The sequence below is a fragment of the Hippocampus zosterae genome, chromosome 21 (assembly GCF_025434085.1).
Source record: "Hippocampus zosterae strain Florida chromosome 21, ASM2543408v3, whole genome shotgun sequence".
NCBI lineage: Eukaryota > Metazoa > Chordata > Actinopteri > Syngnathiformes > Syngnathidae > Hippocampus > Hippocampus zosterae.
In genome coordinates, this window is record NC_067471.1 from 7,291,188 (window position 1) to 7,304,128 (window position 12,941).

Consider the following 12,941-nt stretch of genomic DNA (forward strand, 5'->3'; position numbering starts at 1 on the left):
AGGGGGCAGGTCCACTGGTAACGTGTACCTAATTTGCATATTATACTTACGTATATAACTGTACGTAATATAGTATAATAAAACTGTATCCGCTTGTTTTGAGTCCATTGTTTTTGTATGGATATACATTGAATGTATATATTAAATTTTTACCCGATAGTATTCATGCTTGCCCTTTTTTGTAAATTAAACGTGTTAAATAAAGTTATTTTAAAAAAGAAAAAATCCATTCATAAATGCCACATTACAATGACAATTTAGGAAGTGTGTAAGGGCTAGCTCCCTGCAATAAAAAAAAACGTTAATAATTGTAAGTAGTAAGCCATCTCAAACAGGCAAAAAAAGAAAAAAAATCCGCATGCCCGCGGAGGAGGAAACTACGACGAGAGCGCGCACGCACAGCCCACAGCTCATGACGTACGCTTTGGTGCTTCGTGCATGTTGTGAGGAGCTGCAAGCCGCTCTCTCACTCTGACACGTAGAAGGTTGTCTGTACGGAGATTTGTCGGCAGCTCAAGCAGCTTCGGCCTTTTTAGTTCGTTCATCTTTTTTTATGAACACAAAACGCTAGGATGTTGTGGACAGCCAGCCAGGTCTTCAGGAAATTTTCCACCTCCTCTGTGAGTAAAACATTCCAGCTGCTTTTGCTGCATTCCTATAAAGTTGCCTTGATGGAACTTACTCGGTATGAGCGATGTTACATTAATTTCCGGATTTATTCATATCTGTATCAGTGTTGCCTTTGTTGGGGTTGCACACAGTGGAAAACGTTGAGATGTTGCATCAGCACCGTTTGTTTTTTTCTTTTTTTTAATCTTGATGATCGCGATGCCACCTTGCAAGACACTCTACAAATACACGAGATCGTGACACTACTGCCTGTGGTCTGTTTTCAGGACTAATTGGTTTAGGTTTACTGCAACTCCGACATGCTAATGAATAGGTGCGGTGAACAATTTTCAGCTTGCTATATGATACCGGCCACCTCGTGCACTTGACCGAGCCAACTGGTAGCCCCTTTTCTCTTTACACGTGTCTAGGACAGAAGGGGAGGGTGTCGGCGTAATCGTCAACCAGCCAGTAGCTTTTCACGGCTGTGCTTCTGGCCAATGGCGAACGCTTTATGTTAAGTCGACCGAAGACCCAACTGGCAGCATCTTGCTTCGTGGAAATCAGTGCAATAAATCATTTTGTGCACCCCTCCCCAAATCAACTCATTCAAAATTGTAATATTATTGAGATACCGTATCATTTTTTTCCTGCACACAATTCCAAATTTGCTAAAATACATAAATAAAATACAACAATATTGTCGTGTCGGGCAACGTAATTACAACGTGGCCACGTCTGCCGTCTCGTGGTGAATGGTGGTATTGCAACTTAAAACTGCAGTCGATTAACTCATTCAAAATTGTAATATTATCGAGATATCGCGTTATGTTTTTTTCTGCTTATAATTCCAAATTCCCCAAATAAATAAATAATACAGTATAGTAGTATTGGGTAACGTAAGAGTAACGAAGCCACGTCTGCCGTCTCGTGGTGACTGGTGATATTGCACCTTAAAACTACAGTCATTCAGTTATTTTTTTCTTCGTTAAAAAAAAAAGAAACATTTGCAATGAAAAAAATACTACATTGTAATGTACCATCAAAACGTTTTTATTTTTTGTTTTTGTTACAAACAGGTGGTTGTGTCGGAAGAGTAAGGATGAGGCAATGTAATTAAGTCATTTTGGTGTCACATTCAGCCCCAAATAGAACAGACACTCTGTTAAATAGCAGCAATGGTGGGTACAGGAAATGCAAAAATGCTAAAATAAAAATTACACACTCGATGTATTTTCGACGATGGCAGGTTCAAATCTCATATACGTTGATTCAGACTGCAACTATGTCCCCCATCACAGATTGGTACGCAAGAGGATTTCTCAATGTCGGCCGCTCTGCCATACGTCTCGATGGAGGTGCGCAGGGACCTGAAACTAATTTCTTTGTCCCTCTCATTGCAGTATCACTTCCAGAATAAGCTCCGACTCGCTATAATTGGCCAGAGCTTGTTTGGCAAAGAGGTGTACAGCAACCTGAGGAAAGAGGGTCACAAGGTGGTCGGGGTGTTCACTGTGCCGGACCAAAACGGCAAGGCCGACCCGCTCGGTAAGCGAGGACCCCATTTTTTTTCTTATGATATGCACCGACGCTTTTAAAACCTGCCCCGCTCTTCCTTGCGTTGCTTTTCCCAGCTTTGGCGGCAGAGAAGGACGGCACACCGGTTTTTAAGTTCCCGCGGTGGCGAGTGAAAGGAAAGCCCATCCCGGAAGTGGTGGAAGCCTACATGGCGGTGGATGCCGAGATCAACGTCATGCCTTTCTGCTCCCAGTTCATCCCCATGAACATCATCGATCATCCCAAGCACGGCTCCATCATTTACCATCCCTCCATCCTTCCCCTGCACAGAGGAGCCTCGGCCATCAATTGGTAAGGAGCGTTTGCGCGCCGATTGTTGCTAGCTGTCTCTCGTTTATTTGTTTCATTGGCCGATGTGTCTTTTGCGGTCACCAGGTCCTTGATCCACGGCGATAAGAAAGCCGGCTTCACGGTATTTTGGGCCGACGACGGGCTGGATACCGGACCGATCCTGCTGCAGCGGGAGTGCGCCGTTGAGCCCGACGACACCGTGGATACGCTCTACAACCGTTTCCTCTTCCCAGAAGGCATCAAGGCAATGGTAACCACTCAAAGGTCAATGTGGCATTCTGCTGTCAAGTTTTTTTTTTTTTTTCCTTTCATTAACGCACAACTTCAAGGGAACAAGGTTTCCAAATGGATACTCATTAACTAAAGACCTCCACGCTGTGGCGTGGTTCTTGCTAAACTTTACAGTTTAGCAAACAAACAACTGAAGGCGGCTTGCAGTATAAAGCTGCTATGAAGAAACGCGAGGTCATGTCAATGGATTCCAGGCATCAGGCAATCATTAACTGTGAATTAAAAAAAAAAAATCCAGCCGGGGATTAAAAACAACTGTATTTACATAGCGCTTTTGCGCAAACATTTTTTTTTTTTTTTTTTTGCGTTTCTGGATTTTGAGATTTCCCTGAAATGGATCGAAAACGGAGACAGGATTCTACGTTGCCACGGTCGTTTCACCGCATTTTTCGTTTTCCGATCTAGGTTGAGTCCGTGCAACTTGTCGCCGACGGCAAGGCCCCGCGAATCCCGCAGCCGGAGGAGGGCGCGAGCTACGAAGGCATTCAGAAGAAATCCAACGCCAAGGTGAACGTTTTGAACACGATCCGATAGCTTCAGAGATATCCGTGGCAATGAATGATTTATTATTATTATTATTATTTTTTTTCTCCATCAGATCAATCTGGCTCAGCCAGCTCAGGCGATTCACAACTGGATACGCGGCCACGACAAAATCCCCGGCGCCTGGACTGTTATTGATGGCAAGGTGGGTGACGGAATACGCATTTTGGTATTCAAGATTTTACTCAAGTCAACATTTGGCTCCGCAGTGCGTCACCCTGTATGGTTCGTCAATGTTGCAAGGGTCAGTACCAGCCGGCCAGCCACTCGACATCCAAGGAGCATCCGCTCAAAGCCTGGTGACAAAAAATGGCCTTGTGCTACACGGGACTGATGGAAAAGCCGTGAGTCGCGCTTCTCTTAAGAGATTTCACCGCACCAAATTGTGCGATATCACCATTTCACGCTTGTGCGGTTAAATTTTTTTCTTTTCCTTTTGTTAGGTTGTCGTCAAAAATCTGCAATTTGAAGATGGGAAAATGATACCCGCTTCAAAGTACTTTTCGACCGGCGAAAGGCAAAGCGTGGAATTAACTGACGACGAGAAAGAGATCGTGAAGGAGATGAGGGTCAGTATTTTCGCCTGCCGTCGTTGTTGTCGGAATGAGGTGTGAGCCTTTAAATTTGTTTTGATGACAGAATATCTGGAAGGGCATTCTCAGCAACGTCGCAGCCATTGAGGACACGACAGACTTTTTCAAGTCTGGAGCTGCCTCCATGGATGTAGTCAGGTAAGGATATCATCATTGTTCTCTCTAGCCTGAATATTTTCAAGCCGTCCATGTCGTGAATGGCAAAGCGGCCCCATCCAGAATTTTTGGGGCTAACAAAATGTATTGAGTTATTTATTCGCGAATGACTAATCAATTCTGGCGCACGTCAAGCAATGTTTTGCCTGTCTAGGTTGGTGGAGGAGGTGAAGCAGCGAGCTGGTGTCCTCCTGCAGAATGAGGACGTTTACATGGCAACCACCTTTCAGGACTTCATCCAGATGTTTGTCCGCAAATTGAGAGGTGAAGAAGAGGAGGATGAATTGGTCATTGATCACGTAAGTCGGCATCTTGTATTTATTTTTTTTTTCAATTGTAAAGTCCGTGATTATAATCGGAATGATAATTAGAGGTGCGAGCACCCCGCATTGGGGTAGCGGTATGTTGGACGACTGACACGTACTGCAGATGAATCAAGCCGAAAAATCCACCCGCTTTTATCCATCTTAGGGGGCCGCCATTTTGCCTTGTACTGCCACTCGCTGACGACTGAAAATGACACCACAGTGCCTAAGGTCTCAGCTTGCGAACGTCACATGACCAAACCCAGAAAACAGGTGAGCCGTATTCATCCATCTCACGGGGGGCGGCCATTTTTGCCACTTGCCGTCGCCTGAAAATGACATTGCGGTCGCTCAGGGCTCAGGTAACGAAGCAATTACCGCCTCTTTTGGTGTTTCCTGAGTTTGTTCACGTGACGTTCGCAAGCTGAGTCGTGACTCGCAAAACGATCAGCAATAAAACACGGATGATATTTATTTTTAATTATCGGGTACGTTAATTTTGCGCATAGCAATAGCAGGATTTATAGATTCCGCATGCCCTAACGTCAAATTTTTACAGTTGGCCGTCGCGGCCGATTGACGTTTCGATATGAGAAGACTGACGTGCTCTATTCCACCAGGTCACCAAGGAAATGAACAGCATGACGGTGAAAATGCCGCACCAGTGTTTTATCAACGGCGCATTTGTGGACGCCGAAAACGGCAAGACCTACGATACCATTAATCCCACCGACGGATCGGTAAGGGATTTGAGATGTTGTGAGGCCGAGCGCAAAAAGTAAGAAAGCCGATCCGTCATTTTATCCAAAGTACTTGACGGACTCTTTGTGCGTGTCATCATCATTCGGACTAGGTCATTTGTAAGGTGTCCTATGCTTCAGTGGGGGACGTGGACCAGGCCGTGGCGGCTGCCAAGCAAGCGTTTGATCACGGGCCCTGGGGCAAGATGAACCCAAGAGACAGAGGAAATCTACTTTTTAAGTGAGTCATCAACAAAGGGCGCATACTCATACCGTCCATTCAAAAAGAGCAACGTGTCATTGTGAGCTTTCCGCTTCCCTTATAAGACTGGCGGACTTGATGGAGCAGCATCAGGAGGAGCTGGCCACCATCGAGTCCGTCGACTCTGGAGCCGTGTACACGCTGGCCCTCAAGACCCACGTGGGCATGTCCATCCAAACCTTTCGCTACTTTGCCGGATGGTGCGACAAGATACAGGTAAAGCGAGATCTGCAGAGTTGCTGGTGAACACCAGTCAGTGTTTTGTCATTTATTATTATTATTTTTTTTTTACTTGCTGCTGGGTTTTTTGCGGGTATTTTTGGCGTGTTTTTTGTTGTTGTTTTTTTTATTTGCTGCTGTTTTTTGCGGGTATATTTGGTGTTTTTTTTTTAACTTGCTGCTGGGGGTTTTTGCGGGTATTTTTGGCGTGTTTTTATATTTTTGCTTTTTTACTTGCTGCTGTTTTTTTGCAGGTATTTTTGGTGTGTTTTTTGTTGTTGTTTTTTTTACTTGCTGCTGTTTTTTTTTTGCGGGTATTTTTGGTGTTTTTTTTTTACTTGCTGCTGGGTTTTTTGCGGGTATTTTTGGCGTGTTTTTATATTTTTGTTTTTTTACTTGTTGCTGTTTTTTTTTGCGGGTATTTTTGTTGTTGTTTTTTTACTTGCTGCTGGGTTTTTTGCGGGTATTTTTGGTGGTTTTTTTTTTTTTACTTGCTGCTGGGGTTTTGGGGGGTATTTTTGGCATGTTTTTTTTTGTAATGCCCAACAATACACTTCCATATCGCAGGGCAAGACAATTCCCATTAACCAAGCCAGGCCCAACCACAATCTCACCTTCACAAAAAAAGAACCAATCGGGTAAGTTTGCTTTTTTTTTTTTTAATGTTTCTGTTTGGATCTGATGATTCTTGTTTTTCAATTTGATTTATTTACTTATTCCTGTATTAGCGTTTGTGCCATTGTCATCCCTTGGAACTACCCGCTCATGATGCTGGCATGGAAAAGCGCCGCCTGCCTTGCAGCTGGTAACACGCTCGTTCTTAAACCGGCACAGGTGATCGTCGCGTCGTATTAATACGATTAAGAATGGAATGTTAAAAAAAATATGGAACGGGGTCAAAGGCCTTTTTTGAGCTGCATTGTGTCTCATCTGGCCAGGTAACGCCGTTGACTGCATTAAAATTCGCTGAGTTGTCAGTCAAAGCCGGCATTCCAAAAGGAGTCATCAACATCTTACCAGGCTCGGGTAACTTACATAATATCATCCTAAGTGATGTTTTTTGTTTTTTTCTTCTTTCTGCATTTTGAATCTGACCGAATCTAACAAATTGCTCTTCCCTAGGAGGAATGGTGGGACAGCGCTTGGCCGATCACCCCGATATCCGTAAACTGGGTTTCACGGGTTCGACGCCCATCGGCAAACAAATCATGAAAAGGTGCGCCGCCGTCAAAAACGTTTTTGTTGATTCGACGCGGCTTCCGCTCCACGCTTGAACCATCGTACGTTCGCCTTTTGAAGTTGTGCGCTGAGCAATCTGAAGAAAGTTTCTCTGGAGCTGGGAGGGAAGTCTCCTCTCATCATCTTTAATGATTGCGACATGGACAAGGCTGTTCGCATGGTAAGAGATTTTTTTTTCTTTTTTTTTGTCTTGAGAAATGGTTGTGAAAATATAAAGTTTAAATTTTTTTTTTTTTTTATCATCCCAGGGTATGAGCTCGGTGTACTTCAACAAAGGGGAAAACTGCATTGCTGCGGGGCGCCTTTTTGTTGAGGAGTCCATTCATGATGAATTCATTAGCCGCGTGGTGAGTTTTATCGATTCGAGAACGACATCATTTACTTTCCGGGATTAAAATCGCCATCGATCCTAACGAAATGAAAAAAAAAATGAGACCGAGAGGGGAATAGAGATGGCGCATTGTTGAGACTCTCTTGTTTTCGTCCCTGCACAAAGGTGGCGGAGATAAAGAAGATGAAGATTGGCGACCCGCTGGACCGATCCACAGATCACGGTCCGCAGAATCACAAGGCACACTTGGACAAGCTGCTGGAGTACTGCGAGGTCGGACTAAAGGAAGGCGCCACGCTGGTGTGCGGCGGCAAACAAGTGGAGCGGCCGGGTCAGTGTGGAACGCCTTTCCTTTTGAGCGGAGAATTGCAACGTGCACTTTGCCAGTCCTCTGAAACAAACGCGCGTCCGCATTGCACCGAGCCAATTTCGACGGGTGCAGTAGAACTGTCCCGTTATAATCCTACCCCTCCCCGACAGGTTTCTTCATGGAGCCCACTGTGTTCACTGACGTGGAGGACCACATGTTCATTGCCAAGGAGGAGTCCTTTGGGCCTGTCATGGTCGTGTCCAAATTTAAAGATGGGTGAGTCATCCAAAAAAAAATAATATATATATATATTTTTTTAACTGTTGCTGTAGATTTTGCGCATATCAATTGCTGATATATTTCCTCCCAAACGTCAGAGATGTGGAAGGTGTGCTCCAGCGAGCCAACGACACCGAGTACGGCTTGGCGTCGGGCGTGTTTACCCGTGACATCAACAAGGCCATGTATGTCAGCGAGCACTTGGAAGCCGGAACGGTTTTCGTCAACACCTACAACAAGACGGACGTGGCGTCACCTTTCGGAGGCTTCAAGCAGTCTGGCTTTGGCAAAGATCTCGGTAAGTTGCCGATGTAGTCGGTATCACAGTTTGAATTTTGGTGTCATGATCGTGGGGGCTTTCTCATCGGCAGGAGAGGACGCTCTCATGGAATACCTCAAGACCAAAGCAGTGACTGTGGAATATTGAGACGCTTTTCACAGAACGTCAACCACGACTTAATAGGAAGGAATTTTACCGCCCCCGATGAGACAATTCCGAATCACTTCTGCGGAGCTTATTAGCATTCGATCAAAACCGTGTAATTTTAATTACATTGGTTTTCTGTTTCCTAGCGATGGATTTTAACCAACTTGTATTTGGCAGAGCTAAATCGTATTTTTGTAATTTCCAACTTGTATTATTTGTCTTAATTTTATTATTTAAAAAACAAACAAACAAACAAAAAAAAGAGTAAGAGTGATTCCAAACCACACGTTTTTTTTTTTTTTGGTTAAATATCAGATTTTTCAAATGCTTCTTCACTGTAGCCGTCTTTTGTGTCTCACGTACAGCCGTCTCCAAACGTATTGGAACAGCAAGGTCAAGTCCTTTTGTTTTTGTTGTATACCGAAGATGTTTGGGTTTCTGTTCAAAAGTTGAGAATCGTTTTAGAAAGGCTTCCATGCAGGCACTTAACGTTGACTTTGCGGAAGGCGCAACTTTGGATAATTACGTGGCGACGAACGACTGGAATGGAAAAAAAAAAAAAACAAATCACCGCCACTTTTTGATTTGAGTTGCCACTTGTTTGTGGAACCTCTCACGGCACTTTTATTAGCATTTCATCTGATTGTTTTTTAATCAGTCAACCTGCCACAACTCCGCAGACATGCGCACGCAAACACGGTGACAGGAGATAACACGGCAATTAGGAAACGTACACGTGTGCAATATATGGGAAGGTGTATTTAGGAAGTTGAATTGTTTTGCGTCACCGAAAATAAATTAAACTGTTGCCCCACTCAACACCGCGTGTTCGTTTCTCTCTCCGACGTTTGGCAACCGCTGCGACGACAACGCAAACTTTTCCTCCCGTACTTGACGCCGCCGTTCAGGACTCACCCAATTCGCCCTCCACCAGACAGAACTGCAGCTGAAGAATCTTTTTCCTTCCCTTCTCATTCGACTTCCTTCCTCTGCTTGGGCGGGAGCAAAATGTCGGCTATTTTCCAGAGAGATTCTTCCTCCGCCCCGATGGCGATGGCGTTTTCCTCCCTTGCTTCATCTGGGGGGGCTTTCTCCAGGGGGCTCTGCTGCATACCTACGGAGAAGAATGACATTTAGTAGTATTGTATTGTCGGAATTCTTTATTTTTTTTTAGTATTGTACATTTACTGATTTTGCTCAATATGTCCTGATGGGGCATCTGTGAACTCATTCTGCTGTGACGCTGACGAATCGTATTCAAAATGCTTAAAAGGTTGGATTTCTTCTTCCTCCACAGAGGTCGCCCGCCTCCGGTCTTTGCTTCTCTCTCTGCAGGAGATTCTGTGCAGCCAAGGTACCCCGTGGTGGGGTCCTGCTGTCGCGACACAACGGGTGGAAAGGTGTCTGAGAGCAAGCTACACTGAGTGGCGACATGGGATTTGTCCGAGGTGGACTCGTGGAAGGTTTGAGTTTCTACATCCCTTTTTTCGCTGGGTGTTTTCTTGCACGCACACATCTCGGGGCTATCGGGTGGCGCTCGTCTCTCAGGAAATCCCGACGAGTAACAGCATTCGTCAACCTAATGAATCCATCAATTAATGATTCCTGTTTTTTTTTTTTAATGACGCATCAAAAGTTAAATCTAATTATATGGAGAAGCACTGACTAATATGTTCATTATTACTTAACCGAACCGTAGCAGGTTGGTAACTTACATCACTGGAGGCTGAACTCAGGTAAGGCCTCTTGCAAAAGGAACTCTGCGAACACCCCCGAATGTTCATTGGGTATTCCGGACATGCTGGAGAAGAAATTGGAGCGCATTTGCATAACGGATGAAGAAAAGGAATGTGTTGAATGGGAGGGTGGACTTACTGAAGTTCAGACTGCAACTGGGGAGCTGTGAAGGAATTAAATGCATCGTTTAATACGGTGGTCCCTTGGCTTCATGCTTTAACTCATTCTTTCACTTAAAAACAGTAAATGTGAGCACAAAACGTAAAGTTTTATACCAAATGGCAGTTTTTCTCGCCTTACCTGTACTCCAACTGACTGTGGCTCGGGGACGGTTCTGGACAAAACAAATGTGTTAGACGTCAATACGCATGTGGTTGGATCATGTTACCTACTGTGGGGTCGAAGCGTGGATTGACGTTTCATCCGTGAGATACGGCTTTGTTTTTTCACTCCCGAAATGATAAGCTAAAGGGATTCGGAAAGTGCGATGAACTCTCTTTGCTCAAAAAAAAAAAAAAGATGTGGAAAAATTATTGCTGGGTTTTTACCATCACTTTCATATTCGTCATTAATAAGTCCCGGAAAGACGTCTTCTTCAAAGTGATGCTCGTTTCCAGTCTGGTTTAGAGTGAAGTCCAGGGTGGGCTCAATTTGAGACAAACGGCTCAGGAAGGTGTCTTCATATCTTGGGTAGTGAGTGGGTGTACTGTTAGCACCAAAAATAAGATAAGAAAACCTTTATTAGTCTCACAATGGAGAATTTCAGATGGGTCTTAAGTGATCAAATTGTTCTCACTCTGGGGTTCCAAAGAAAGCTGCAGAGGGTGTGGCCGGGTTTGAAGACCACACGATGTCTTCTGGGATCCCTCTGGGCTCAAAGAACGGCTGAAACTGCAGTAGATTAGAAGTAAATGCTACGCTCATCTCCTTTATGACGTTCTATTGAAGCTACCAGGTTTTGATCCAGACTCGATGTGTCCCATGGTGTAAGGGACCAGTCGGGAAGTGGCTGGCTCTGTGGTCCCTGCGGAAAGATTCTCCCTGCAGAGACAAATCCAATGAGTCATTTCTAGTTTCGCCGTTATTCAAATACTAGGACACACACCTGAGGAGGAGGACGAGGACGAGAAGGGGCTGAGGGGTTCCGCGATGGGAGGCAGGTAGTCGGCCGCGCTGTTGTCCGAAAAGGAGCACTCCACAACTGGTGACAGCTGAAGTCAGAAATACATTTTACAGTATGTTCGTTTGTCACAGCTGCAGCTGTTGTGAAAGCGCGATATAAATCAGGATGTATTGTAAATGCCACAGGATGGCGGCAAAACACTGACATATGACGTCATCTATCAAAGCCATCCACTGAATTCAACACATTTCTTTGGCCACAAGATGGCGAAATAGCCACAAGATGGCGCCAAACAATGTTTTTTATTAGATACTGTATGCTTAAGCACAAAAACCGTACAACCCCTCCAAAACCTTTTTGGGGGCCAAATTGAATCTTGGGTCGGTATAAAAAAATCCTCTCTGGATTATTTTAGTTTTTAGCCCTCATTAAAATGGCTGTTTTCCTCGGAAAGACGTACCATTTCCTGTCCATGCCCACTGTTCCCCTTATCTGAGCCATATGGCTTTATTACTTACTGGCGGGATCTTGAAAGCTTGTGGGAGAATCTTTTTCGTCTTAACACCTTGAACTCTAAAACAAGAAGAGCAGTCAAGGTTTAAAGTGGGACTGGACAACATTTCATCCTGATTAAATCATTCTTAAGAGCCTCTTGGGAAAAAAAAGTTGGGGGTGACTTGACAATGAACTGCATCTTGATGGCCCTGGAAAAGGGACAACTGATTAATTTGGAGTCCAAGAACGAAAATGTATCCCAAGGGACCAAAGTCCCACGAGGTAATTGCCATTGCTGTAATGTGGATGTAGGGCAAAGGTGTCTAAATCAAGATTGCAAGATTGTTTGCGGCTACAGTATGTGCTTTCAATGTTATAACCTTCCCCCTGGTACTACGATGTGGTCTGTGATGAAAACAACTTTGTCAGCCCGCTTTTTTCTACCTGCACTGAGGTTGGCTCTCAACCAGACTCAGCTGGGATGGAGAACCGGGGCTCATGGGGAGTACCAAGGGTTTGTTACCATTCCACCTCTTCCCGCCTCCTTTGGAACCCAAAACTGATACTTGGGGAGGATCTGAAAGACATCACAGTATAATAGAACAGGACCAATATTCTATTAATACATGTGTACATACAGTACAGCAGCACGCTCAGAATAGCTTGTTTCGACCCTAAGTCTTGTTTATGAGTATTATATATTTGCCTTTAAGCTCTTTCTTTGCAGCTATCTGGTTGACCACAAACAGTGTCACAAGGTCCATACTGGCGAAGGAACTGACTTTAGGGGAGGAAGGTGTGGCAACATCCAGGTTTTTCAGTTTATTTTGCATTCTCCTCTTCTCAAAGAATTCCTGACAGGGGCGAAACATAAATAGGGTTAAAAAATAGGTAAAAAATAGGGTTAAACAAAGATGAAAATATGTCAAGGTGCTCAGGTAGACTGTCTTACTCGCTGCTTTTTCGTATCATTTTTCATCATAAGCCGGTTCCTGTATGGAAAAGTACGTTTAGGACGAAACGACATAAGTTGATATAGTTTTGATGAAAAATGAATTAACCTTACCTCGACCCGCCAACCCAGTTCATTTTCGACAAAATATTAAGCAGAAATGTCGAAAAATATTTTTTTCACTGCTAGCTTAACAATTTTTACGTTAGACAAAATTGTGGGGTAAAGGACACTCGATCTTACAGAATTCAGAATTGTTCGTAAACACCTAATTAATATATTCTAACCTTCTAATGATATACAAATAGAACTTTAGTACGCGGTTTGGAATATTTTATAAGTAAATATTAATTTACATCAACGTTATAAAAGAGAGTAGGCCGTGTTTGACTGCAACCAATAGCGAGAGGCGGAAATCATCGTAGGTCACGTCCAACGACGAGCTTCGTGAATATAAAATC

The 12,941-nt window shown here is 44.1% G+C and overlaps 2 protein-coding genes and 1 long non-coding RNA gene across 4 annotated transcripts; 1 reads left to right on the forward strand and 2 right to left on the reverse strand.

Moving 5' to 3' along the window:
• The first annotated feature begins 402 nt into the window (after positions 1-402).
• aldh1l2 (aldehyde dehydrogenase 1 family, member L2) lies at positions 403-8,992 on the forward strand. Its single transcript, XM_052055835.1, has 23 exons — positions 403-620; positions 2,013-2,157; positions 2,244-2,478; positions 2,563-2,728; positions 3,175-3,276; positions 3,368-3,457; positions 3,522-3,656; positions 3,756-3,881; positions 3,952-4,043; positions 4,216-4,360; positions 4,987-5,106; positions 5,220-5,347; positions 5,434-5,584; positions 6,155-6,225; positions 6,316-6,421; positions 6,526-6,613; positions 6,710-6,803; positions 6,887-6,986; positions 7,075-7,173; positions 7,323-7,488; positions 7,638-7,743; positions 7,845-8,044; positions 8,118-8,992. Exons 1-23 carry the CDS (start codon positions 573-575, stop codon positions 8,171-8,173), a joined length of 2,769 nt encoding a protein of 922 aa, XP_051911795.1. The 5' UTR covers positions 403-572; the 3' UTR covers positions 8,174-8,992.
• LOC127594017 (uncharacterized) lies at positions 5,643-6,146 on the reverse strand. The gene is made up of 2 exons (XR_007960568.1): positions 6,079-6,146; positions 5,643-5,761 (listed from the first exon to the last, which is right to left on the reverse strand). It is a non-coding gene; the product is annotated as an uncharacterized LOC127594017 (long non-coding RNA).
• Positions 8,490-12,905, reverse strand: LOC127594013 (uncharacterized). 2 transcript variants are annotated; one of them, XM_052055845.1, is made up of 14 exons: positions 12,595-12,905; positions 12,481-12,520; positions 11,973-12,382; positions 11,552-11,606; positions 11,016-11,121; positions 10,863-10,951; positions 10,707-10,801; positions 10,459-10,616; positions 10,303-10,375; positions 10,211-10,244; positions 10,049-10,073; positions 9,889-9,974; positions 9,356-9,752; positions 8,490-9,287 (listed from the first exon to the last, which is right to left on the reverse strand). In XM_052055845.1, the coding sequence occupies exons 3-14, from the start codon at positions 12,026-12,028 to the stop codon at positions 9,145-9,147; spliced, it is 1,317 nt and encodes a 438-aa protein (XP_051911805.1). In that variant the 5' UTR covers positions 12,029-12,382; positions 12,481-12,520; positions 12,595-12,905; the 3' UTR covers positions 8,490-9,144. The 2 variants fall into 2 exon arrangements, with proteins under 2 accessions (XP_051911805.1, XP_051911806.1); XM_052055846.1 differs by having other exon boundaries at positions 9,362-9,752; positions 12,595-12,903.
• Positions 12,906-12,941: the final 36 nt, after the last annotated feature.

Excerpts from the sequence above, each read along its gene's own strand:
- LOC127594013 (XM_052055845.1), bottom strand. The coding sequence starts at position 12,028 with ATGAGCCCCGGTTCTCCATCCCAGCTGAGTCTGGTTGAGAGCCAACCT. Across the intron at positions 10,245-10,302 it reads ATCCACGCTTCGACCCCACA|AACCGTCCCCGAGCCACAGT; the intron begins GTAGGTAACATG and ends TGTTTTGTCCAG. Across the intron at positions 10,074-10,210 it reads CACAGTCAGTTGGAGTACAG|CTCCCCAGTTGCAGTCTGAA; the intron begins GTAAGGCGAGAA and ends ATTCCTTCACAG.
- aldh1l2 (XM_052055835.1), top strand. The coding sequence starts at position 573 with ATGTTGTGGACAGCCAGCCAGGTCTTCAGGAAATTTTCCACCTCCTCT. Across the intron at positions 2,158-2,243 it reads CGGCAAGGCCGACCCGCTCG|CTTTGGCGGCAGAGAAGGAC; the intron begins GTAAGCGAGGAC and ends TGCTTTTCCCAG. Across the intron at positions 3,882-3,951 it reads AGATCGTGAAGGAGATGAGG|AATATCTGGAAGGGCATTCT; the intron begins GTCAGTATTTTC and ends TTTTGATGACAG.